The sequence below is a fragment of the Mauremys mutica genome, chromosome 1 (assembly GCF_020497125.1).
Source record: "Mauremys mutica isolate MM-2020 ecotype Southern chromosome 1, ASM2049712v1, whole genome shotgun sequence".
Classification (NCBI taxonomy): Eukaryota; Metazoa; Chordata; order Testudines; family Geoemydidae; genus Mauremys; species Mauremys mutica.
In genome coordinates, this window is record NC_059072.1 from 727,516 (window position 1) to 752,478 (window position 24,963).

Sequence of the window (24,963 nt, forward strand, 5' to 3'; positions counted from 1 at the left end):
TGGACTCTACCACACGGCAAGGCTTCTCCCCAGCTTCCAAACACGCATTGTGTCACTCAGTCTCTTTTAAGTAGGTTTATATTTTTCAAACATAAACAAACCAAACACAAAGAGCTGCTCAGCTCCCCCTTCTCAGCCAGCTCCCTTCTCCTCTGTAGCACTGGTCCCAGGGCTGCCTTGCTGAGCCCCAGGGCCCCACCATAGGAGTTAGTTCTACTCTGTTGATGCTCTCTTCAGGCACAGCCTGTCCTAATGACGCTCTCCTTCCTGCCCCTGACAGGACTTTATAGCCCCAGGTGTAGCCAGGCTCCCTTAAATTGGTCAGTTCTCACTCCAGGATTGAGCATTGCTGTTTCTCTTTCTCAGCCTCCACCTGAACCCAAGCTAACTCTTGTTCCATGTCTACAAACTGCTAAATAATCTTCCCTCCTACAGCTTTTGTTGAGTCCTCTTAAGCTGCTCCCGCAAGCCTTGGGGATGGTCGGGAGCTCTCTCGGCCCTCTTTGCTCTTGGCTCTGTCAATGTATCATGAAGAGGCAATAGTCTCTCCGGAATCAGGATTGACTACTTTACCCAGGGGTGTGTCTTCACTGCAGAATTAAGTCCTGTTACCTACACTCAAGTTAGCCTGGCCTGGGTGACAGCAGCTGCACTGTGAAATGGCACTCCAGCTGCTAGGTCCAGATCAGGGCTGCACTCACTCAGGTGAGGCACTAAGACCTCTGGGGCATATCCCAGGATTCTTAGAGCTGCAGCAAGCTGAGCTACTCTGAATTCTGTCCCAGTGAATTGTGGGATAACTTGTCTGTCATGCTGAGTGCACATGGGGAATTCTGGGAAGGATTAGCAGTACTCAAGTGGTGTCTGTCACCTTGGCAGGGTGGTCATGCTGCAGCTGACGAGTTGTGCTATGCAAGCTTCAGCCTCTACCTCCTGGCAGGCCAGCCAACTTGAGGGAAATGCACCACATCACTCAAGGCAAGCAGTTCTGTGTGTGAAAGGGAACAGTCAGGGGTAACCCTATGAAGACATCCGATGAAGTGGGTATTCACCCACGAAAGCTCATGCTGCAAAACGTCTGTTAGTCTATAAGGTGCCACAGGATTCTTTGCTGCTTCTACAGAACCAGACTAACACGGCTACCCCTCTGATACTCCACAAAAGCTAATGCTCCAAAACGTCTGTTAGTCTATAAGGTGCCACAAGACTCTTTGCTGTCTATGAAGACAAGCTGTGGTAGGGGCTACTTATAAGGCTGATTTTTGACACCCTTCCACCATATAACTGTTTTTAAATGTCCAGTTAGTCCCACTGACAACCAGGACAGGTTCTGAAAAACAGGCGTAAATGCAATAACTTTTCTTTATTTAAAATGCCTTTAAAAGAGCTTATTATAAAATTTATTGCAAAATGTCTAGTTTATTTATGTCCCTCTATCTGCCTGATGAAATCCTATTACATTACAAATTGAAACCAATACTAGATTTTTAGACTGGGTTGTGCAACAGGTAGTTTTCAAGAGTAATATTAATCATGTTTAAGATACTGCCATTAATCAAAAATTAGATCCAAGTCTCTGTTGTAGGCCAAGATGGAGAAATATGAACCAGTGGTGAATGCATTGTACTGTGGTCAGCAGAGTGCAAGGAGAGAACAAGTGAAGGCAGTTTTTTTCATACCGAAATTATAAAGGCTGCTGGACAGTATTGGGTAGTGCTAGTCAGGGTCTCTTACATAACGTGGGGGCAAGTAACAGCTACTTCCATGGCAGAGGTAAATGTGGCAAAGACTGAAGAAGCTGAGGTAGTGGGTAGGTGCTCTGCTGCACACCTAAGCTCTGTCACAGGAGAGTGGAAATCTGCAAGGTAGTCCCCTCCTCCAGCAAGTTCTCTGGTACTGCTGGTCAGCTGTGCCCCACACTCCTTGCCAGCCACAGCGCATTCCCTCTTTTCCCCCACAACTGCCTAAAGTCTGCAGGAGCCTGGCATGGAGAACTCAGGAGAGAAATGCATATTGGTTCATTAACCACTGGAATAATTTACATAGGGATGTGGTGGACTCTGTTACTTGGGGTATGTCTACACTTACCGCGTGGGTCGACGCGGTGAGTTCGACTTCTCGAAGTTCGAACTATCGCGTCTAATCTAGACGCGATAGTTCGAACTCCCCGCGCGCTCCGGTCGACTCTGGAACTCCACCACTGCAAACGGGTAAGTAGTTCGAACTAGGGTACTTCGAGTTCAGCTACGCTATTTGCGTAGCTGAACTTGCGTACCCTAGTTCGACCCCCGCCCTTAGTGTAGACCAGGCCTTGGAGTCTTTAAATCCAGGTTGGATGTCTTTCTAAAAGCTACGCTTTAGCTCAACCAGAAGTTATGGCCTTGATGAAGGAACCACTTGGTGAAATTCTGTGGTGTGTCTTCTGCAGAATTAGATAGAATAGAACAGGGGTTCTTCTTCGAGTGATTGCTCATATGCATTCCAGTTAGGTGTGTGCGCGCCGCGTGCACGTCGTCGGAAGATTTTTACCCTAGCAACACTCGGTGGGTCGGCTGGGCGCCCCCTGGAGTGGCGCCGCTATAGCGCCAGATATATACCCCTGCCGACCCATCCACTCCTCAGTTCCTTCTTACCGCCCGTGTCGGTCGTTGGAACAGTGGAGCGCGGCTTAGCTGACCTCCACTTCCCTAGCTACTCGTAGTTTCTCTCGTTAATTCTTGTATATAGTTCAGATTTATATAGTTGTAGTTAACTTTATTCGTTTGTAGTATAGTTAGTGTATTTAGTTCACAGGGGTTCGGGGATTATCCCCTTCCCCGCACCCGGTGCCGGGTACGATGCCCGGTTCACAGGGTTTCACAATGCTCGGCCGGCCACAAGCCGATGCCAACAAGAGATCCTCTCCTAAGTGCCTCGATGAATCTTACCTAACAGATAAGTGCCGCATTTGTAAGGCCTTTAAGCCGAGAACAAAAGGGGAGCGGGACTTTCGTCTCAAGCAGCTCCTGAGGGAGGCAGCTCTTGCTCCTCCGCTCTCAGCACCGAGCGCTGGTTAGTCTTCAAGAAGCGCTCCCTCGGCACCGGATCGCCGGTACCGCCAAGGCCTCTCGGCACCGGCCGTCGCTGGCTCCGACGACCGCTCGGCATGGATCCCTCTCCTGGAGGATGAAGAGGCACAAGACTCTTGCTGCGTCCGAGCCGCCTGCTCCGCAGCCCAAGCGCTATACTAAGTTGGACCGCCCAGCACCGATGTCTGCCGCGGCACCGACAATATCGGCACCGTTAACTCTGGCCACGCAAGAGCCGTCGAGTCCGGTGCTGGAAAGCTCCCCGGTACAAGCCGTGGTCGAGCTCACTATTAAGCTGCGTCAGAGCCGTCTGCTCCGCAGCCCGAGCGCTATGCTAAGTTGGACCGCCCGGCACCAATATCTGCTGCGGCACCGACAGTCTCGGCACTGTCGACTCCGGCCATGCAAGAGCCGTCGAGTCCGGTACCGGAAAGCTCCCCGGTACAAGCCGTGGTTGAGCTCACTATTAAGCTGCGTCAGAGCCGCCTGCTCCGCAGCCTGAGTGCTATAATAAGTTGGTCTGCCCAGTTCTGATACCTGCCGCGGCACTGACAATATTGGCACCGTCCACTCCGGCCACGCAAGAGCCGTCGAGTCCAGTGTCTGAACACTCCCCGGTGCGAGCCGTGGTTGAGCTCACTATTGCCTCCACGCCAGAGAAATTTCCACGGCGAGGGAGTTGATGGCAATGACAGCGCCTGCGCTGCCTCAACCCCCTGGCACCGCCTGTGTGGGTTATATCATCGATCGGCAAGCCTGCCTTGCTCAGACCACCCTGCGTCGGCACCGCAGAGTGGCAATGTTCACGATCGCGGTCCCGCAGATGTTCTCGGTCCCGTCGCCAAGCCAGGTGCCGACACCGCTCACGGTCCTGGCACCGTTCTCCATTTCGGTACCGGTCGTACTCGGGGCACCGATCAGCATCCCGTTCGCCGACCTGGTACACTCGGCACCGATCCAGCTCTCGGCACCGCTCCAGGCACTGGATCTTGGTCGACCTCCCGGCACCGCTCCGGTCGCAGGTCCCATTCTTGCTCCCGGTACCGGTATGCCTCCCGGTACCGATCCCCGGTGCTGCGTCGAGCGACATCAGCTAAAGAGGGAGACTCTGCCCAGGGCTTTTAGCTCCTCCATGGCCATCCATTCAGATGTGCACACCAGAGTCTTCCAGGTGCCCAGGCACAGGACCCTGATCCCCATCAGTGGCCACCCTGTACATCTTGGGCGTGCCATCAGGCCAAAGGCCTACCTGTGATCCCATCTCGCTCTGTTCCGTCAGAGCACTGGGTGCCAGAGGTGACAGTTAGCCGTCCCCCTCCGACCGGTACGGAGGAAGCCCCTGTTCATCCACCGGATTCCCACATCCCACCGGATCAGGAGGTCGCCCAGGAGCGTGCGCCCACACAGGACCCACTTGTCCCCGGCCTTTCTTCTCCCTCCTCCCCAGATGAGGCGGTGGCAGGAGCGTACTCCTCGGGCCCTCCCCTAATCGACTTGGGGGCCCATCAGGACCTCCCGAGACGGGTGGCATTCAATATGAATCTCCAAGTGGCCACTATCCCGCCTGTGGGCTCAGGAGTCGAATGCATGTGCATGGTATCCTCCAGGGGCGACAGGCACCTATATGCACGTCTTTCCCCCTGCTCCCTTGTCATCTAGTCCGTCAATGAGACGCAACGCCATGGCCAACAGGTACCAGCCCCTAAATCCAAGGAGGCTAGGCGAATGGACTTCCTGGGCCATAAGATGTACTTGGCAGGCGCCCTGCAACTTCGCGTAGCAAACCAGCAAGCCCCGCTTAGCCGTTACTATGGGCGGCGGTGGGAGAATTTACGGAGTCGGTTTCTCAGAACTCCCGTCAAGAGTTTGATGCCCTCCTGGAAAAAGGGATGAACGTGGCGAGAGCTTCCCTCCAGGTCTTGTTGGATGTAGCTGACTCCGCAGCCACGACTCTGGCCTCGGGTGTTGCCATGAGGTGCATTTCATGGCTCCAGTTATCGAGCCTTCCCTCGCAGCTGCTGCACACTATACAGGACTTGTCCTTCAATGACAAAGGCCTGTTCTCAAAAAAAAACCCCAAAAAAACCTGACCCTAGGCTGCAAGGCCCAAAGTACAGCAAGGTCACTATGCACTCCCTCTCGGCATGTACATGCCGATGTCTCACCGCCGACCTTTCCGCCCAGCCTCGCTGCCCTTACCCTGCGCCTAGACAAAGACTGGGCTTTGCCAGCAGGCGTCGCTGGGGCAGTCGTAGGCGTTGGCCAGGACCCCAAAGGGGCCAAAATCAGGGTCCTCCTAACCACCAATCGGGCAAAAGCCTATCCCTCCTCGTTCCTCTTAGGCACCCCTCTCACAAGCAATTCCTCTTGCGAGACGTGTGGACGCTCCTCCCCATCGGAGCTATAGGGGAGGTACCAAGGACAAAAGGGGCAAAGGGTTCTAGTCCCACTAATTCCTGATCCCCAAGGTGAAGGGAGGTCTCAGACCTATCCTAGACCTGCGGGAGCTCAACAAGTTTATGATATATCTGGAGTTCCGCATGGTGTCCATGGGGACCGTCATCCCATCCTTGGATCCCGGAGACTGGTATGCCGCCCTCGATATGAAGGGCGCGTATTTTCACGTCGCCGTTTATCCTCCACACAGAAGGTACCTCCGGTTTGTGGCCAACCGTCATTTCCAGTTTACGGTCCTCCCAGCTGGCCTCTATACAGCCCCATGTGTATTCACAGTGTCTGGCTGTAGTCGCCGCCCTCTCCGCCACCGTCGGATACACGTTCTCCGTATCTAGACGATTGTCTCATTCGAGGGACCACCGGGGCCCAAGTTACCACTCATGTGGGCGTCGACAAGGTCCTATTCCTGCATTTAGGCCTGATGATCCATATAGAAGAATCCACCCTGATTCCCACACAGGGAATAGACTTAACTGGGGACTATCCTGGACTCCAGTATCGCACAGCCTGCTTACCTACGCCTTGATTTCACTCGATGGTAACCATTGTACAAGGTCTACGGACCTTCCCGACAACTTTGGCTCGAACTTGCCTAGGTTTCCTGGGTCACATGGCTGCCTGCACGTTCGTAACCAAACATGCCAGGCTTCGCCTCCGTACACTTTAATCGTGACTCACCTCAGTGTACCACCTGGGCAGAGACAGCATGGTCATGGTCACCTCGACCCCCCCCACGAGCGTCCTAGGCTCCCTCAACTGGGGGTCGACGCCCTCCCTGATGTGTGCAGGGATGCTGTTCCATCCACCTCACCCCTCGGTGTCCCTCATGATGGACGCCCCATCTCTCGGCTGGGGTGCTCACTTGGGTCAGTTTCGCACTCAAGGCCTTCGGTTGGCTCAACAGCTGGCCTTGCCCATCAATGTCCGGGAGCTGAGAGCAGTCTGCCTTGTGTACCAGGCGCTGCAGCAGCACCTGCAAGGCTGTTGTGTCTCGGTGTTCACAGACAACACAACGGCCACGCGTTGCATAAACAAGCACGGAGGAGCACGGTCCTCCCCTCTTTGCAGGGAGCTATCCAGCTCTGGGACTCCCGCACAGCCCAATCGATGGACCTAGTAGCGTCCTTTCTCCCAGGGGTCCGGAACACTCTGGCGGATCGCCTCAGCAGATCCTTCCTGTCTCTCAAGTGGTCGATTCCTCCGGACATTATCCATTCCATTTCCGGAAGTGGGGTTTTCCCCGCATAGTCCTCTTCGCTCTCACGAGAACAGAACGAGAGAGAAGTTCTGCTCATTCCGAGGCCTCTCCCCGGGCTCGATCTTGGCTGCTTTTCTGATGCCGTGGACGAGCCGTCTGCCGCACGCTTTCCCGCCGTTCCCGCTGGTTCACAGGGTCCTGCTAAAACTCCACAGGGACAGAGTGCACCTGATCATGATCGCTCCAGCGTGACCCAGGCAGCACTGGTACACCATGTTGCTAGACCTGTCGATAGCCAACCCGATTCCCCTGTCTCTTTGTCCAGACCTCATAACGCAGGATCACGGCAAACGTCACCACCCAGCCCTGCAATACCTGCACCTCACAGTATGCCTGCTGCGGGTCTAAACCGATCCGAGTTACGTTGTTCTGCCTCGGTTCTACAGGATTCTCCTGGGTGGTAGGAAGCCTTCCACTCAGTTAACGTATCTGGCCAACTGGAAGTGCTGCTTGTTGTTCTCTTGCTGCTACGAAACGCCAATGTTTCTCCCACCGAGGTTCAGATCCATTCCATCTTGGACTACCTCTGATCTTTCAAACAGCAGCGCCTGGCGCGGTCATCATTAAGGGTACACTTGGCAGCCATCTCTACCTTCCACCCAGGGGAGCGTGGCCGCACCATTTTCTCACACCCTGTGGTTTCTAGGTTCCTCAAGGGCTTGGGGCGTTTATACCCCCAGGTTCGCCGCCCCACCAAAACCTGGGTCTTCAACCTGATTATAACCAGACTCATGCCTGCCCCATTCGAGCCACTGACAACATGCTCGCTGAGATACCTGCCCTGAAAGACAGTTTTTCCTTGTGGCCTTTGCATTGGCCAGACGAGTCTCCGAGCTTCAGGCTATCACGGTGGACCCACGGTATACTGTGTTTCGCAAGGACAAGGTGCGGTTGTGACCACGTCCAGCCTTCCTCCCTAAGGTGCTGTTGACCTTTCATATCAACCAGGATATCTTCCTTCCGGTCTTCTTTCTGAAGCCACATTCATCGCAAAGGGAGCATATTTGCCCTCCCTAGACGTCCTAGGGAGCTCGCTTTTTATATCGACCGGACAAAGCCCTTTCGTACGCCCCAACTCTTCATTGTATTGGCAGACCGGATGAAGGGCCTACCTGTCTCCTCCCAGAGGTTTTCATCTTGGGTGACGTCGTGCATTTGCACCTCTTGTGACTTGGCCCATGTTCCATCGAGCCACCTTACTGCTCATTTCACCAGGGCTCAGGCTTCTTCTGCTGCCTTCCTGACTCACATACCCTTCCAGGGGCTATGTCGTGCTACTACCTGGTCCTCGGTCCACACCTTTGCCTTATTGGTCTAACAGTCCAGAGATGATGCAGCCTTTGGCTCAGCAGTTTGCATTCTGCAACATCTCACTCCGACCCCACCGCCTACGTAAGGCTTGGGAATCACCTAACTGGAATGCATATGAGCAAGCACTCGAAGAAGAAAAGACGGTTACTCACCTTTGTAACTGTTGTTCTTCGAGATGTGTTGCTCCTATCCATTCCAGACCCGCCCTCCTTCCCCACTGTCGGAGTAGCCGGCAAGAAGGAACTGAGGGGAGGATGGGTTGGCAGGGGTATATATCTGGTGCTATAGCGGTGCCACTCCAGGGGGCGCCTAGCCGACCCACCGAGTGTTGCTAGGGTAAAAATCTTCCGACGAACATGCACGCGGCGTGCGCACACCTAACTGGAATGGATAGGAGCAACACATCTCGAAGAACAACAGTTACAACGGTGAGTAACCGTCTTTTCTTAAATTTCATTGCACCGCGATCCCCTTCTGACAACAAATATTATCCCTAGAGAGGGGACCAAAGGCTGAACTCGCTTGAGCCCTGCTGCCCTGGGTGGCGGGGCCAAAGACTAAGCCCAAGCCCCACTGCCCCAGGCCGGGGAGCCAGAGCCGAAGTCCATGTCCCGCCATCCAGGGCTGAAGTCCTTGGGCTTTGGCCCCAGGTGGTGGGGCTAGGGCTTTAGCTTCAGCCCCAGGCAATGAGGCTCAGGCTTTAGCCTTGGCCCCAGCCCCAGAAAGCCTAACGCCAGTCCTGGTGACTCGGTTAAAATGGGGTTGCAACCCACTTTGGGGTCCCGACCCACAGTTTGAGAACCGCTGGACTAGATGATCCAAATGGTCCCTTAAAATCTTTTAATCTAATTACTTGGAACTTTTGGCTGACAAATCAGCGACACCTTATTGAACTCACTTCAGTGTGTCGGGTGAATTATGAACAATTCATCTGCACTCAACTGAAAGTGTATGCTGCATTGGTGACATGGCGCTGTGTACATAGGCACCGACTTCTGCTCCTGCCGGTGGGTGCTTGACCCCCCTCTGCCCCTGGCCCCACCCCAACTCCACTCCTGCCCCATCCCCTCCTGGCCCCGCCCCGCCCCCATTCCAACCCCTTCCCCAAAGTCCCCTCCCCAACTCTGCCCCCTCCCTGCCCCTATTCTGACTCCTTCCCTAAATCCCCGTCCCGGCCACGCCTCTTCCCTGCCTCCTCCCCTGAGCGCGCCATGTTCCTGCTCCTCCTCCTCTCTCCCAGCATGCCGCCAAACAGCAAGTAGACAGAGGAGCGGGGATGCAGCACACTCAGGGGAGGAGGTGGAGGAGGAGATGGGGCACCGGGGGGGGGGAGGAGATTTGATAGCTGCTTTCAGCTACCTGGAAGGGGGTTCCAAAGAGGATGGAGCTCGGCTGTTCTCAGTGGTACCTGATGACAGAACAAGGAGTAATGGTCTCAAGTTGCAGTGGGGGAGGTTTAGGTTGGATATTAGGAAAAACTTCTTCACTCAGAGAATGGTGAAGCAGTGGAATGGGTTGCCTAGGGAGGTGGTGGAATCTCCTTCCTTAGGGGTTTTTAAGGTCAAGCTTGACAAAGCCCTGGCTGGGATGATTTAGTTGGGAATTGGTCCTGCTTTGAGCAGGGGGTTGGACTAGATGACCTCCTGAGGTCCCTTCCAACCCTGATATTCTGTGATTCTATTTGTTGCTTGTAGGCTGTGCATATCAGGGACAGATTCTTCGTATGACAATGGCAAAAGCTACGGGAGCATTATAGGAAGTCTCTTGTCTCTCTTTAGTAAGGTTGCAGCCAGGCTCCCAAGTCAAGGCTGATTATCATCTTGAATTAATTTAGGGAAGTCCTCTGGCCAGGTCCCCTCTGGCCTTATGATTTATGAATCTATGCTTGTAACTTGGAAAAACAGCTTCATATTTTCTAAATGCTAAAGTTAACTCTCAAGGGGAAGTGGATTTTTCCCTTCTGATAATATGAATGAAATTGAACATATTCATTCCAGTAGGAGAGATTATAAAATAGTTTCTTTCTGCTGCATTTTGAAGTGTCTCTGATATTTTCTGTGTTGTACTATATATATAGAAAGCTGAGTAAAGGCAGACCTTGGGAATCCTTTGGTAAATAATTTTCAGCATAGTCTTGAAACAATCATTATGATTTATTAACACCGGGGTAGCTCCCTCAGTACCCCGTTAGGATTGGGGTATGGTTGTTCTGGGTGCTATACAGATATACAAGAAGTAGTAGTGGCTGCCCGCAAAGAACATGCAATCTAAAGAAAAGATGTAACAAAAGAATGTGACAAACAGGAAGAGGGATGGGGGAAAGAAAGGATGAGGGGGTAACAGCATTGAGGCCTCTCGTTAGCTTAGTGCTCAACTTGCTGGTTCTAAATCCTTGGCAAGTTTAAATAAATAAATGTCAACTCTCCCCAACTGATGTTCCAGCTGCCATTGTTAGTTGGTGGATTTCTTGTGTGCATCACAGCAGAGTTGGTATGGAGGAGGGCTTAGAAGATTGCTAGTTTTCAAACAAAAATATATTTTCGAGGGATGTCAATTAATCATAGTTAACTCACATGATTAACTCAAAAAAATTAATCGCCATTAAAAATTAATCATGATTAATCGCACTGTTAAACAATAGAATACCAATTAAAATGTATTAAATATTTTGGATATTTTTCTACATTTTCAAATATATTGATTTCAATTACAACACAGACTAGAAAGTGTACAGTGCTCACTTTATATTTATTTTTTATTATATATGCACTGTTAAAATGGTAAACAAAGAAATAGTATTTTTCAATTCACCTCATATAAGTACTGTAGTGCAATCTATCATGAAAGCATAACTTACAAATGTAGATTTTTTGTTACATAATTGCACTCAAAACAAAACAATGTAAAACTTTAGAGCTTACAAGTCCACTAAGTCCTACTTCTTGTTTAGCCAATCGCTAAGACAAACAAGTTTGTTTACATTTACAGGAGATACTGCTTCCTGCTTTTTATTTACAATGTCACCTGAAAAAGAGAACAGATATTCGCATGGCACTTTAGTAGCCAGTGTTGCAAGGTATTTACGTGCCAGTTATACTAAACATTCGTATGCGCCTTCATGCTTCGGCCATCATTCTAGAGGACATGCTTCCATGCTGATGCTGCTTGTTAAAAAAAATGTGTTAATTGAATTTGTGATTGAACTCCTTGGAGGAGAATTGTATGTCTCCTGTTCTGTTTCACCCACATTCTGCCATATACTTCATGTTATAGCAGTCTCGGATGATGACCCAGCACATTTTAAGAACACTTTCACTGCAGATTTCACAAAATGTAAAGAAGATACCAATGTGAGATTTCTAAAAATAGCTTCAGCACTTGAATCTGAAGTGCTGTCCAAAATGAGAGGGATGAGGTGTGGAGCATGCTTTCAGAAGTCTTAAAAGAGCAACACTCAGATGTGGAAACTACAGAACTCGAAACACCAAAAAATAAAATTAACCTTCTGCTGGTGGCATCTGACTCAGATGATGAAAATGAACATGCATCGGTCTGCTCTGCTTTGGATCATTATTGAGCAGAATCCAACATCAGCATGGACACGTCCTCTGGAATTATGGTTGAAGCATGAAGGGACATATGAATCTTTAGCGCATCTGGCATGTAAATATCTTGTGACGCTGACTACAACAGTGCCATGGGAACGCCTGTTCTCACTTTCAGGTGACATTGTAGACAAGAAGTGGCAGCAAATTTTAACCAACCTTGTTTGTCTGAGCGATTGGCTGAAGTAGGACTGAGTGGACTTGCAGGCTCTAAAGTTTTACATTATTTTATTTTTGAATGCAGTTATTTTTTGTACATAATTCTACATTTGTAAGTTCAACTTTCATGTTAAAGAGATTGCATTACAGTACTTGTATTAGGTGAATTGAAAAATACTATTTATTTTGTTTTTTTATAGTGCAAATACATATAATAAAAATAAATATAAAGTGGGCAGTGTACACTTTGTATTCTGTGTTGTCATTGAAATCAATATATTTGAAAATGTAGAAAACATCCAAAATTTTTTAAATAAATGGTATTCTAGTATTAACATCGCGATTGGTCATAATTAATTTCTTAATTGTGCGATTAATCACAATTAATTTTTTTAATTTCTCGACAGCCCTAATATTGTCATAATTAACATTAAAAAAATAGCAAAGCTGACGGAGAGAAAAGCATGCAGATGGATAATATTTAAAGCATCAAAGCCAGTATAAAATGGGTCCCCGTTTTTGCTAGAGAATAATTCACTGTGAACAACCTTTACATAGAAAGTGTTATACAAGGATCATTTTGGACCTACTGTTCTCTTCACAGGTAAAAATATACATTCCAGTTGGTTGGAGAAGGGAGATTTTCTAGGAGAATTGTCTCCTGAAAATGTTGAACTTCAGCACAATAATACGTGTCTTGACGGTCCGAGTTCTTCTCTTGCTAATCAAGGGTAGGGTCCCTGCTCTACATCCCCTCCCTTCTGACCAAGTATATGTGATGCTTCTCAAATCCTTAAAGGAAACTACACACCGTAGAAGCTCAGCAGACCCAATCCATACGATACTTCTGAGTTGTTTTGGGGCATGTGCTGTTATAAACGGAAGGTTTTTTATCACATGTGGAATTATGCCCATAAAGGCCGTCACCTTTGTCTTGGTCAGGTTAGCACAAAGCAAGTCCTTATCGTAATACATTTAGAGGTTGCTCAGTGTACGTCATCTGTTCTTGAGAGCAGCAAAATCCTTCTCCTGTGATATAATGCATAGATCGTCAGCAAATATAAAGCTCCGCGTATTTCTCTGTATGGGCTGGTGATTGGTATATCTGTTGAAGAGGATTGGTTCCAACACACTGCCCTGCGGGAGGTCATTTCGTTGTTGTCTCTAGTGGGTCTGTTTTTTGCACAGTTTTATGTAAAAACATCTCTTCTCCAGTTCTCCAGAAGAGATGGTGAGCTGCACTAGGCAGTCATATCGTAGACTTTGGCAAGGAAGTTTTGGTGGTTGACTGTATTGTATGCCGCTGATAGATTTATGAACATAGTGCCTGTTATCATCCCTCTCTCAAGTCCATCTTCTCTGTGCTGAGTGATATTTAATATTTGGCCAGTACAGGACTTGCCTAATCTAAATCTGGCTTGTTCAGTATTAGATGCTGTTCGATAGGAGGTGAGAGGCGATAGAGAATGAGAAGAACCAGCTTCGTGCCAACAAGACATAGGTGACAGCCTTTCACCTACACCATCGAGAAGCCAAGCGGAAACGAAACATGGAATCCCACTGGCTGATCACCCAAACCCCGTGTACCTGGGGGTGACATTGGACCGGACACTTTTCCTCAAAGTACCTGTAGAGAAGACAAAAGGGAAAGTTAGCATCCATCAAAAACATCCTCTGAAAATTGATCACCTCAGTTACTTTGCAAACCACTGCTATTGTTTGTGCTACTCCATAGCAGAGTATTCATATCCAGTGTGGAAACAATCTATCCATGCTAAGGAACTAGACTCTGTTCTAACCAACAGTTGTCCTGGAATAACAGGATATCTAAAGCCAACACCAAAGGATAATCTGTACTTACTGTCTGGCATTGCACCACTTGATCTCAGGAGGAAGGTAGCAAGCCAAAGGGAAAGATCATGGCAGGTGGAAGATCCAAGGCATCCATTATATGGTCATATAGGAGTAATCAAACTCCTTAAATTGTGAAAGAATTTTATGACCAGTGTTATGCCTTTGGATACGACAGCTGGAAAGGCACAACTGAGGTTATGGAATTAAAGACTATGTGCTTTTGGACGCACTGAAATAGACGTGGAACCCGAGAAAGACCTTCCCATAGGGGACAACACAGACTGGTCAATGCGACAATGCCTGAACCACCTGTGCAAGCAAACTGGTAGATCAAAGACTAATATGATCAAATGGGCTAGTCTAATGACACAAATATATGTGAGTGCGGTGCAGACCATGGACCACCTGCTCGTTTGCCGACTCTTTGGGGAGACCTGTATGAAGGAGGACCTTGCTGCAGCGATGGAAAGAGCCATTGCTTGTGCATATTCTGATAAAACATCTAGTTTGTGACAAGGATACAAGAAGAAGAAGATGCCCATAAACCTTTATTGGCTGGAAATAGCTCAGTACATATAGTTTTATGCACATAACACTTCATACAGTGAAAATACTCCAACCCGTAAAAACGTATGCAAAGAAATAAAGATTAACTAACTGGTGCTATTAGGGTAAATTTGTAGGCCCAGTTATCACAACTGTAAGCTCAACTGTAAACAGTGAGTGAAAGTTCACAAAATGTCACACTAATCTATAACAACAAATGTTGATGGGGAAAAAGTGTAAAAAGGAGACAGAAAAAACTTAATTAGTACAAACGAAAAAGGCCTACTGAAATAACTAAAGGACTGTGTTAAGGTGATGCCTGGTAAACAAGAAGAGTGTGTGACTGAAAATTAATGAACCAAAATTGGTGTTTCAGAAATTAGATCTAATTGGTGAACAAAATAATGAGGGGATGGGCTATTCTTCCCATCATTCCCTTTGGAGTCCTAAGAGAAAAGACTTCGGAGTAAATCAAAATCAAGAAGAGAAACAACTGCAACTCTGGCTAACTAAAAGATGGGAGAACAGGAAGGAGTGAGCTTCACCATTATGGCTGCCACCCCCACAGTCTCCTGGGGCCATGGTATCTACTGTTACATTGTTGGGCCTTTGTCCTCCTTATCCTGAGATGTCCTGATCAGACCTGGCTAGAGAGAGGGACCCAGATGCCATTGCCACCTTCACTGACTTTGATTGAATCCCAAACATGACTTTGTCTTCTCTTCCTCCCCCACTTTGCCTCCCCCACATTCTGTGTGTTTTCCTTCCCCACCTTATTTTTCTTTTTCCTATACCTCCCCTTTTGCCTTCTGTATAGTTTGCAACACTGCAGTAAGCCTGTAACCAGAAAAAGGCAGCCAGATGCAATGCCCTAAACAGCCTGATAGTGAGTAAAGTTTGCCAGGTCTTGGAGTGGCTGATAGGATCATGTGCTTGGCCTGAGTTTCTCCAGCAGTGAGGTTGTTGTGAGTGAGAGTCAACGCCAAAGACAGAAACTGTGTTTTCTATCTTTGCTGTTGATTTCTCTCCCCTTTTGTGTGTTTTTGTCTTGTTCTGTCTTTAGGAATTGGGATCGGCCTTTAACAATGGCAGTGACAGCAACTCCAGCCCATCTCAACTAATTCTTCTCTTTTCCCCAAGGAAGATGGTTATGACCATTTTTAATACCATCTGAAGCATCCCCGCTGTTTGGATTCACTATCACTCTTGGAAAGACACAGGTCTTTTTCCAGCCAGCATCTCATTCCAATGCCCCAGTACCAGCCATCTTCATCCAAGGCACACAGCTGAAAAATGTGGATCGGTTCAAGTATTGATGGGCAGCACCATCTTGAGTGATGATTCCCTTGATAAGGAAATTTCCTCAAGAATTAGTAAAGCCAGCCAGGCCCTTGGCCGACTCCGAACAAAAGTCCTTACCCAACACAACATTCATCTCCCCACCAAACTGAAGATCTACAGTGCAGTGGTTCTAACAACTCTCTGTATGGATCTGAGACATGGACTCTTTATAGACAGCGCATTAAACAACTTGTGCAATTTCCTCCGCTCAATAATGACCATTTGCTGGCAGGACAAAGTGATGAATATTAAGATCCTTGAAAGAGCAAACACAACCAGAATTGAGGAAATGCTACTGAGAGCACAACTTAGGTGGACCGAACATGTCATCAGAATGGAAGACCACCATCTCCCCAAACAGATCCTGTATGGGGAGCTGAAGAAGGGCAAAAGAAAGAAGGGTCATCTGTATAAGCGCTTCAAAGATAACCTGAAGAGCTGGCATACAGTAGGCTGGCATCAGTCTTAAAGTACTGGAGCAAATGGCTCAGAACCGGACTCACTTGACGGTCTCTGACAAAATCAGCATGCCACAGGTTTGAGCAGGATTGAGGAAATCATCTCTACGCTGCATGTGAAAGGCGCCACAGAACTGCATCATCAAACATCATAGATATAGACTTCCCAGGCCCTCAATGTGGCTGACTCTGTGCATCAGGGTTCGGACTTTGGAGTCATATGCGTAGCCATAGATGAGAACTGAGACAATATCATCATCATTGTCAGCAAATGGACTACCAACACCACCTGAATGACTGTCAGATTCGGTGTGTGTGTGTGTTCCTTTTAAACACTTCGCCCAGCCAATGGGAACAAAAGATGTTATAAAACAAAAGCCTTATTTAATAACTTTACATTTCATATGTTTTAATGTTTTTCCTTCTTTTTCTGTATCTTTAATAAAAAGTTTAAAAAAGATGTTTAAAATTTTGCTTGCCATGGTACTAAGCAGGCTTAAGTGTCTATATGCTAGACCTCGAACTTTGGGCAGTAACAGGGGGTATGTCTATACTATGGGATTATTCCGATTTTACAGAAACCGTTTTTTTAAAACAGATTGTATAAAGTCAAGTGCACGTGGCCACACTAAGCACATTAATTCGGCGGTGTGCATCCATGTACCGAGGCTAGTGTCGATTTCCGGAGCGTTGCATTGTGGGTAGCTATCCCACAGCTATTCCATAGTTCCCGCAGTCTCCCCCACCCATTGGAATTCTGGGTTGAGATCCGAGTGCCTGATGGGGCAAAAACATTGTCACAGGTGGTTCTGAGTACAGCCTCACCCCTCCCTCCGTGCAAGTAGCAGACAACCGTTTCATGCCTTTTTTTCCTGGGTGAACTGTGCAGATGCCATAGCACAGCAAGCATGGAGCCTGCTCAGCTCAAGACAGCAATCATGGATGTTGTAAACACCTCGCGCATTCTCGTGCAGTCTATGCTGAACCAGGACCTGCAAAACCAGGCGAGGAGGAGGCGGCTACGGCAGCGCGGCGACGAGAGTGATGAGGACATGGACACAGAATTCTCTCAAACCGCGGGCCCCTGCGCTTTGGAGATCATGCTGGTAATGGGGCAGGTTCTAGCCATTGTACGCCGATTTTGGGCCCGGGAAACAAGCATAGACTGGTGGGACCGCATAGTGTTGCAGGTGTGGGACGATTCCCAGTGGCTGCGAAACTTTCGCATGCGGAAGGGCACTTTCATGGAACTTTGTGACTTGCTTTCCCCTGCCCTGAAACGCCAGAATACCAAGATGAGAGCAGCCCTCACAGTTGAGAAGCGAGTGGCGATAGCCCTCTGGAAGCTTTCAACGCCAGACAGCTACCGGTCAGTCGGGAATCAATTTGGAGTGGGCAAATCTACTGTGGGGGCTGCTGTGATGCAAGTAGCCAAAGCAATCATTAAGCTGCTGCTACAGAAGGTAGTGACTCTGGGAAATGTGCAGGTCATAGTGGATGGCTTTGCTGCAATAGGATTCCCTAACCATGGTGGGGCGATAGATGGAACCCATATCCCTATCTTGGCACCGGAGCACCAGGGCACCCAGTACATAAACCGGAAGGGGTACTTTTCCATGGTTCTGCAAGCACTGGTGGATCACAGGGGACGTTTCACCAACATCCACGTGGGATGGCCGGGAAGGGTTCATGACACCCCCTTCAGCAACACTACTCTGTTTAAACGGCTGCAGCAAGGGAATTACTTCCCAAACCAGAAAATAACAGTTGAGGATGCTGAAATGCCTGTCGTTATCCTGGGGGACCCAGCCTACCCCTTGATGCCATGGCTCATGAAGCCATACACAGGCAGCCTGGAAAGTGGTCAGGAGCTGTTCAACTACAGGCTGAGCAAGTGCAGAATGGTGGTAGAATGTGCATTTGGCCATTTAAAGGCGTGCTGGCGCACATTACTGACTTGCTCAGACCTCAGCCAAACCAATGTCCCCATTGTTATTGCTGTTTGCTGTGTGCTCCACAATCTCTGTGAGAGTAAGGGGGAGACCTTTATGGCAGGGTGGGAGGCTGAGGCAAATCACCTGGCCGCTGATTACGCACAGCCAGACACCAGGGCGATTAGAAGAGCACACCAGGAAGCGGTGCGCATCAGAGAAGCTTTGAAAACCAGTTTAGGGCCAGGGTACGGTGTGACTGTTGTGTTTCTTTCTCCTTGATGAAACTCCCCCCCCATTTATTGACTCATTTCCTGTAAGCCACCCACCCTCCCCCTTCGATTACCGCTTGCTTTCTAAGGAAATAAAGTCACTCTCGTTTAAAAATCATGTATTCTTTATTACTTAATTATAAAAAGAGGGAGAGAACTGACAAGGTAGCCCGGGTGGGGTTTGGGAGGAGGATAGGAGGGAAGGAAAAGGCCACTAAAAAAATTTCACAATAATGAGAGCCTTTTGGTTGGGCTGTCCACTGGGGTGGAGTGGGCGGGTGCATGGAGCCTCCCCACACGCGTTCTTACTCGTCTGCTGGGTGAGGAGGCTAAGGAACATGGTGAGGGGGGAGGGTGGTTATACAGGGGCTGCAGCGGCACTCTGTGATCCTGCTGCCATTCCTGAAGCTCCATCAGATGCCAGAGCATATCAGTTTGATCACGCAGAAGCCCCAGAGTTGCATCCCGCCACCGCTGATCTTCCTGCCGACACCTCTGATCTTCCTGCCTCCACCTCTCATCTCGAGCGTCTTTCCTCTCATCTCGAGCGTCTCTCCTCTCCTCACGTTCGTCCCTCCTGTCCTCACGGTCACTAGCATCTTTCCTGTACTTTGATACCACGTCCTTCCACTCATTCAGATAAGCTCTTTCATTGCGGGTCACTTCCATGATTTCCGAGAACATTTTGTCTCGCGTCTTTTTTTTCCACCGCCTTATCTGAGATAGCCTTCGGGACGGAGGAGGGAGACTTGAAAAATTTGCAGCTGCAGGAGGGAGGGAAAAAAGGGAGAGAAGTATTTAAAAAGATACATTTTACAGAACAATGGTTATACTCTTCCACGTTGAACAACACTATTCACCTTACATAGCACATGTGATCTCAGAATAAGGTCGCATTTTGCATCTTAATATTGAGTGCCTGCGGCTTTGGTGTTAGAGATCACAGACGCAGGTCCGGGCAGCAGAATTCGGCTTGCACGCGGCCATGGTAAGCCATTGTCTTTCGGCTTCTGCGGCCTTCATATATCCAGCGCCCTCCTTTCCCAAATAGCAAGCAAAGCCCATTGAGTGCTGCTTCTTTCCTGTTAACGTGCAGCACCAGAACCGCCCCAATCCAATTCTCTGGGATGATCGCTTTACCCCTCCCCGCACCGCGTGGCTGGTATCATGGAAGATCACTGCTAGCCACTCTCCGCCCCCCCCCCCGCACCGCGTGACTGGTAGCGGGGAAGATCCCAGCTAGCCAAATGCGAAAAAGCTCAGCGCCAATCACACCCCCCCTCCTCCCCCTGCTTGGCTAACTGCAGGGAAGGATTTCTTTTAAGCCACAGGCAAACAGCCCAACCATCTCTGTCCCCTTAATTAAATTCCTGTATTTCAACCAGGTTATCATGAACGATATCACTCTCCTGAGGATAACACAGCGAGATAAAGAATGGATGTTGCTTGAATGCCAGCAGCTAGGCTTTGTCATGCAGTGATACCAGATTACTTGCTACATGCATGGCGTGGTCAAGTGTCCTACCATGGAGGACGGAATAAGGCTGCCCTGCCCAGAAACCTTCTGCAAAGGCTTTTGGAGTACCTCCAGGAGAGCTTCATGGACATGTCCCTGGAGGATTTCCGCTCCATCCCCAGACATGTTAACAGACTTTTCCAGTAACTGTACTGGCCGCGAATGCATCCCAAGTCCTCAGGGCAAATTAATCATTAAAAAACACTTGCTTTTAAACCGTGTTTTATACAAAGGTACACTCACCAGAGGTCCCTTCCATGGCTTCATTGTCTGGGATAGTTGCTTGGGAGGGCTGGGAGGGTACTTCTGTCAGGCTGAGAAAAAGCTCCTGGCTGTTGGGGAGAACGGAGTGCTGTGTGCTCTCTGCAAACTCGTCCTCCTCTTCCTCCTCCTCATCTTCCCCGTCCGCAGAATCCTCAGGCATGGCTAAGATTACCCCCACCTCGGAATCCACAGACAGGGGTGGGGTAGTGGTGGCGGACCCCCCTAGAATTGCATGCAGCTCAGCGTAGAAGCGGCATGTTTGCGGCCCTGCCCCGGACCTTCCGTTTGCTTCTTTGGTTTTCTGGTAGGCTTGTCTGAGCTCCTTAACTTTCACACGGCACTGTACTGAGTCCCTGGTGTGGCCTCTCTCCATCATGGCCTTGGAAATTTTTTCAAATGTTTTTTCATTTCGTCTTTTGGAACGGAGTTCTGTTAGCACGGAATCCTCTCCCCATATAGCGATCAGATCCAGTATCTCCCATGCGGTCCATGCTGGAGCTCTTTTTCGATTCTCAGACTGCATAGTTACCTGTGTTGATGAGCTCTGCGTGTTCACCTGTGCTGATGAGCTCTCCACGCTGGCCAAACAGGAAATGAAATTCAAAAGTTCGCGGGGCTTTTCCTGTCTACCTGGCCAGTGCATCCGACTCCAGATTGCTGTCAGAGCGGTCACAATGGTGCACTGTGGGATAGCTCTCGGAGGCCAATACCGTCGAATTGCGGCCGCCCTAACCCTAATCCGAAATGGCAATACCGATTTCAGCGGTACTCCCCTCGTCGGGGAGGAGTACAGATATCGATATTAAGAGCCCTTTATATCGAAATAAAGGGCTTCGTTGTGTGGACAGGTGCAGGGTTAATTCTGTTTAACACTGCTAAATTCAGTATAAACGCATAGTGTAGACCAGGCCAGGGTTGTTAACATCTTTTTCTCTTTGGGCCCATATATTCCATCTACATTAATACAACAGATCTTGGAATCTATGAGTATGTATAGTAACCTTTTTATTACTGACCTTGGCACAAAAAGCGGGAGTGTGCTAATAAAGTTTGCGGATGACACAAAGCTGGGAGGTATTGCTAACACAGAGAAGGACCGGGATAACATACAGGAAGATCTGGATGACCTTTTAAACTGGAGTAATAGTAATAGGATGAAATTTAATAGTGAAAAGTTCAATTTCATGCATTTAGGGATTAATAACAAGAATTTTAGTTATAAATTGGGGACACATCAGTTGGAAGTAACAGAAGAGGAGAAGGACCTCGGAGTATTGGTTGATCACAGGATGACTATGAGCCGCCAATGTGATATGGCCGTTAAAAAAGCTAATGCAGTTTTAGGATGCATCAGGCGAGGTATTTCCAGCAAAGATAAGGAGGTGTTAGTACCGTTGTACAAGGCACTGGTGAGACCTCATCTGGAATACTGTGTGCAGTTCTGGTCTCCCATGTTTAAGAAGGATGAATTCAAACTGGAACAGGTTCAGAGACGGGCTGCTAGGATGATCTGAGGAATGGAAAACCTGTCTTATGAAAGGAGACTCAAAGAGCTTGGCTTGTTTAGCCTAACCAAAAGAAGGTTGAGGGGGGATATGATTGCTGTTTATAAATATATCAGAGGGATTAATATCAGGGAGGGAGAGGAATTATTTAAGCTTAGTACCAATGTGGACACAAGAACAAATGGATATAAACTGGACACTAGGAAGTTTAGACTTGAAATTAGATGAAGGTTTCTAACCATTAGAGGAGTGAAGTTCTGGAACAGCCTTCCAAGGGGAGCAGTGGGGGCAAAAGACATATCTGGCTTTAAGACTAAGCTTGATAAGTTTATGGAGGGGATGGTATGGTAATAATTAGAGATATACCAATCTCCTAGAACTGGAAGGGACATTGAGAAGTCATTGAGTCCAGCCCCCTGCCTTCACTAGCAGGACCAATTTTTACCCCAGATTCCTAAGTGGCCTTCTCAAGGATTGAACTCACAATCCTGGGTTTAGCAGCCCAATGCTCAAAGCAATGAGCTATCCCATCCCCCTAATGATGGAATAACCTAATTTTGGCAATTAATTTAGCAATTGATCTTTGATTATCAGCAGGTAAGTATGCCCAGTGGTCTGTGATGGGAAGTTAGATGGGTTGGGATCTGAGTTACTATAGAGAATTCTTTCCTGGGTGCTGGCTGGTGAATCTTGCCCACATGCTCAGGGTTTAGCTGATCGCCATATTTGGGGGCGGGAAGGAATTTTCTTCCAGGGCAGATTGGCAGAGGCCCTGGAGGTTTTTCACCTTCCTCTGCAGCGTGGGGCACGGGTCACTTGCTGGAGGATTCTCTGCAGCTTGAGGTCTTCAAACCACAATTTGAGGACTTCAATAACTCAGACATAGGTTAGGGGTTTGTTATAGAAGTGGATGGGTGAGATTCTGTGGCCTGCATTGTGCAGGAGGTCAGACTAGATGATCATAATGGTCCCTTCTGACCTTAAAGTCTATGTTTCTATGTTTCTATCGGTGGATGCTGATTGTCATGTTCTGATTTGGTCTTTTTTATGTGGTCGTACTCGTGCACCAGTTCCCACTGGTATATAGCTGGGACTTCAGCACAAAAAACTGAATACCCCTATGCACATTGTGTTAAGTGTCTTAAAACCATAGGAGAGAGAATCTATTTCCTCCCTATATCCTATGTTATCCCTTTTGCTATAATGGGTGCGGTAGGTAACCTGCATCCTGCAACATTCCAGCCAACCCTGTAACTGCTCCTCACTCCTGCTTCACCCTCTCACTCCCAGCCCTTCTCTTCCACTTTCTGCTGCTCAGGACTCCCAGCCTCACCAAAATGTGGGTGTTTGGGTCCAGAAACTGATGATGAGTTTTAAATCAGCTCCTAGTTCAGCTTCCTACTGTCAAGGGATCTTCAAACAGTGCAGCTGCTGCTGTCTGCAGCTGGGCTGGGAGAGGAGGTGAAGTGTCCCTTTGCTGTCTCCCTGGAGAAGCAGAGGTTATATAGCATCATGCAGAGCTGGGATGAAGGAATATGACTGAACTCGAAGGGAGACAGCTCATTAAAAGAGAAAGTGATACAAACAACTACTAGATACCATTGGGGTGAAGGAATGGGCATGGGGCACTTCTACCGAACTGCCCAGGAGACACCTGTGGTCAGCTAGAGGGAACTGAGGAGAAAGATATTTCATTATGTTTCTCAGATGTTCCTCTTCTTTTTCCTGGGTGGGTGGGTGCTTCAGAATGCCCTCTGACAATGGCAGCTCAGCTGGAGCACAGTGCCGAGGTGATCAAAGCGCTGAAGAATGGAGGAGCACATCTGGATTTCAGGACTCGGGAGGGAATGACAGCTCTTCATAAGGCCATCCGGTGCCGGAACCACATTGCCCTGATGGTGAGTGCTTGGGAAGGTGAGATGTGCTGGAAGGGTCACCTGACCCTGAAGGGGTCAGACTGGGAAGAGGAGATCTGGGGCACTCCTGTCCCTTCCACTTTCCTACTACTCCCAAGATGTATGCTGCCCTCTCCTTAAGTTACTCTGCTTTCCTGCCATCCCCCTCCCCTCCTTTGTGTATGGTCTGGGTAGAACCTAAGCTCTCTGTAGCCAGGATGTTGTCTTCAGACCTGTCTGGAACACATAGTGCACAGCTGTTTATAAGTAGTTGTAAGCTGTTTAAGTGAGCTCTGGGATGGAGTGAGTCCTGCACTCTGCTACGGCTAGAGACATCTATCCCCTCCCTTCCCCTGCAGGTTTTGTACTGTGATATTCTCAGCAGTGGCTCTAGGCATTTTGCTGCCCCAAGCACGGCAGGCAGGCTGCCTTTGGTGGCATGCCTGCGGAGGGCACGCCTGCGGGAGGTCCGCCAAAGCCACGGGACCAGCGGACCCTCCGCAGGAAAGCCGCCGAAGGCAGCCTGCCTGCCGCCCTCGCGGCACTGGCAGAGCGTCCCCTCCCCCCAGGCTTGCCGCCCCAAGCACGCACTTGGCGTGCTGGGGCCTGGAGCCGCCCCTGGTTGTTCTTGATCTTGATCTTTGTAATGTTCAGACCCCAGAGAAATCCCCAGTGAATCTTGTACTCTTCCTGCAGACACTCTTAGACCTGGGTGCCTCCCCGGATTACAAGGACAGCCGAGGATTAACTCCTTTGTACCACAGTGCCATGGTTGGAGGGGACCCATACTGCTGCGAGCTTCTGCTTCATGACTATGCCAAGGTGGGCTGTGTAGATGAGAATGGCTGGCAAGAAATCCACCAGGTGAGTCTAGAAGAGTGGCATGATGGAAGCCACTTAGATTAGAGCCTTATATTTTATGGTTGTCCATGTGAATGTATTCTTAAAATAGGTTATGGTTTAGGCACCCCCACAATATATGCTTTTCTGTTGTCAGTGGATTGAGTTTTCCCCAAATAAGAGTTCTTCCCATACCCAGGCATTTCTGACAGCCAGGACACCCATCTCTGAGGACAGCCAGGACACCCATTGCTAGCATGAGAAACAAGATGCTTTTTACTGCATTAGTCAATACAGAGATGCCTCCATCCTGTGGTCTTCATTGCAGCTCTTTGCAGTTGCCCCTTGTGACACTCAGTCTGGAATCACTATATAGACCAGAGCTAGAAGTGAGAAACTACTCAGTAACCTAGAGATTCTGGCTTCCTGTCATTGTCCTTCCCCTTCTGTATTTTAGGACTTGTCTTCACTAGGAAATTACACTGTTAAAATAGATGGGGTTTACCCAGGAGCAGCTGATGCAACATTGACCACACTGGCTACAAAGTTGTGGTCAGTTTTGTGTTGGTTAACATGACTCCTCAAGGACTTGTTCTACCTCGATGTAAGTTCTCTATACATCTCTGTATTGACTAATTACTTCTTGTGTCTTGAAGCAAGACATGAGAAGTAAGTCTTCTGCT

General features: G+C 48.7%; 1 protein-coding gene across 5 annotated transcripts in view; it reads left to right on the forward strand.

The window, feature by feature from the left end:
• The window catches only part of SHANK3 (SH3 and multiple ankyrin repeat domains 3), a 748,791-nt gene that overhangs the window by 187,828 nt on the left and 536,000 nt on the right, over positions 1-24,963 (forward strand). For all 5 annotated transcript variants that reach the window (XM_045026870.1, XM_045026889.1, XM_045026909.1 and 2 more), the window contains exons 7-8: positions 23,292-23,443; positions 24,137-24,304. In XM_045026870.1, coding sequence (XP_044882805.1) covers positions 23,292-23,443; positions 24,137-24,304 — 320 coding nt within the window. The remainder of the gene's footprint in view (positions 1-23,291; positions 23,444-24,136; positions 24,305-24,963) is intronic.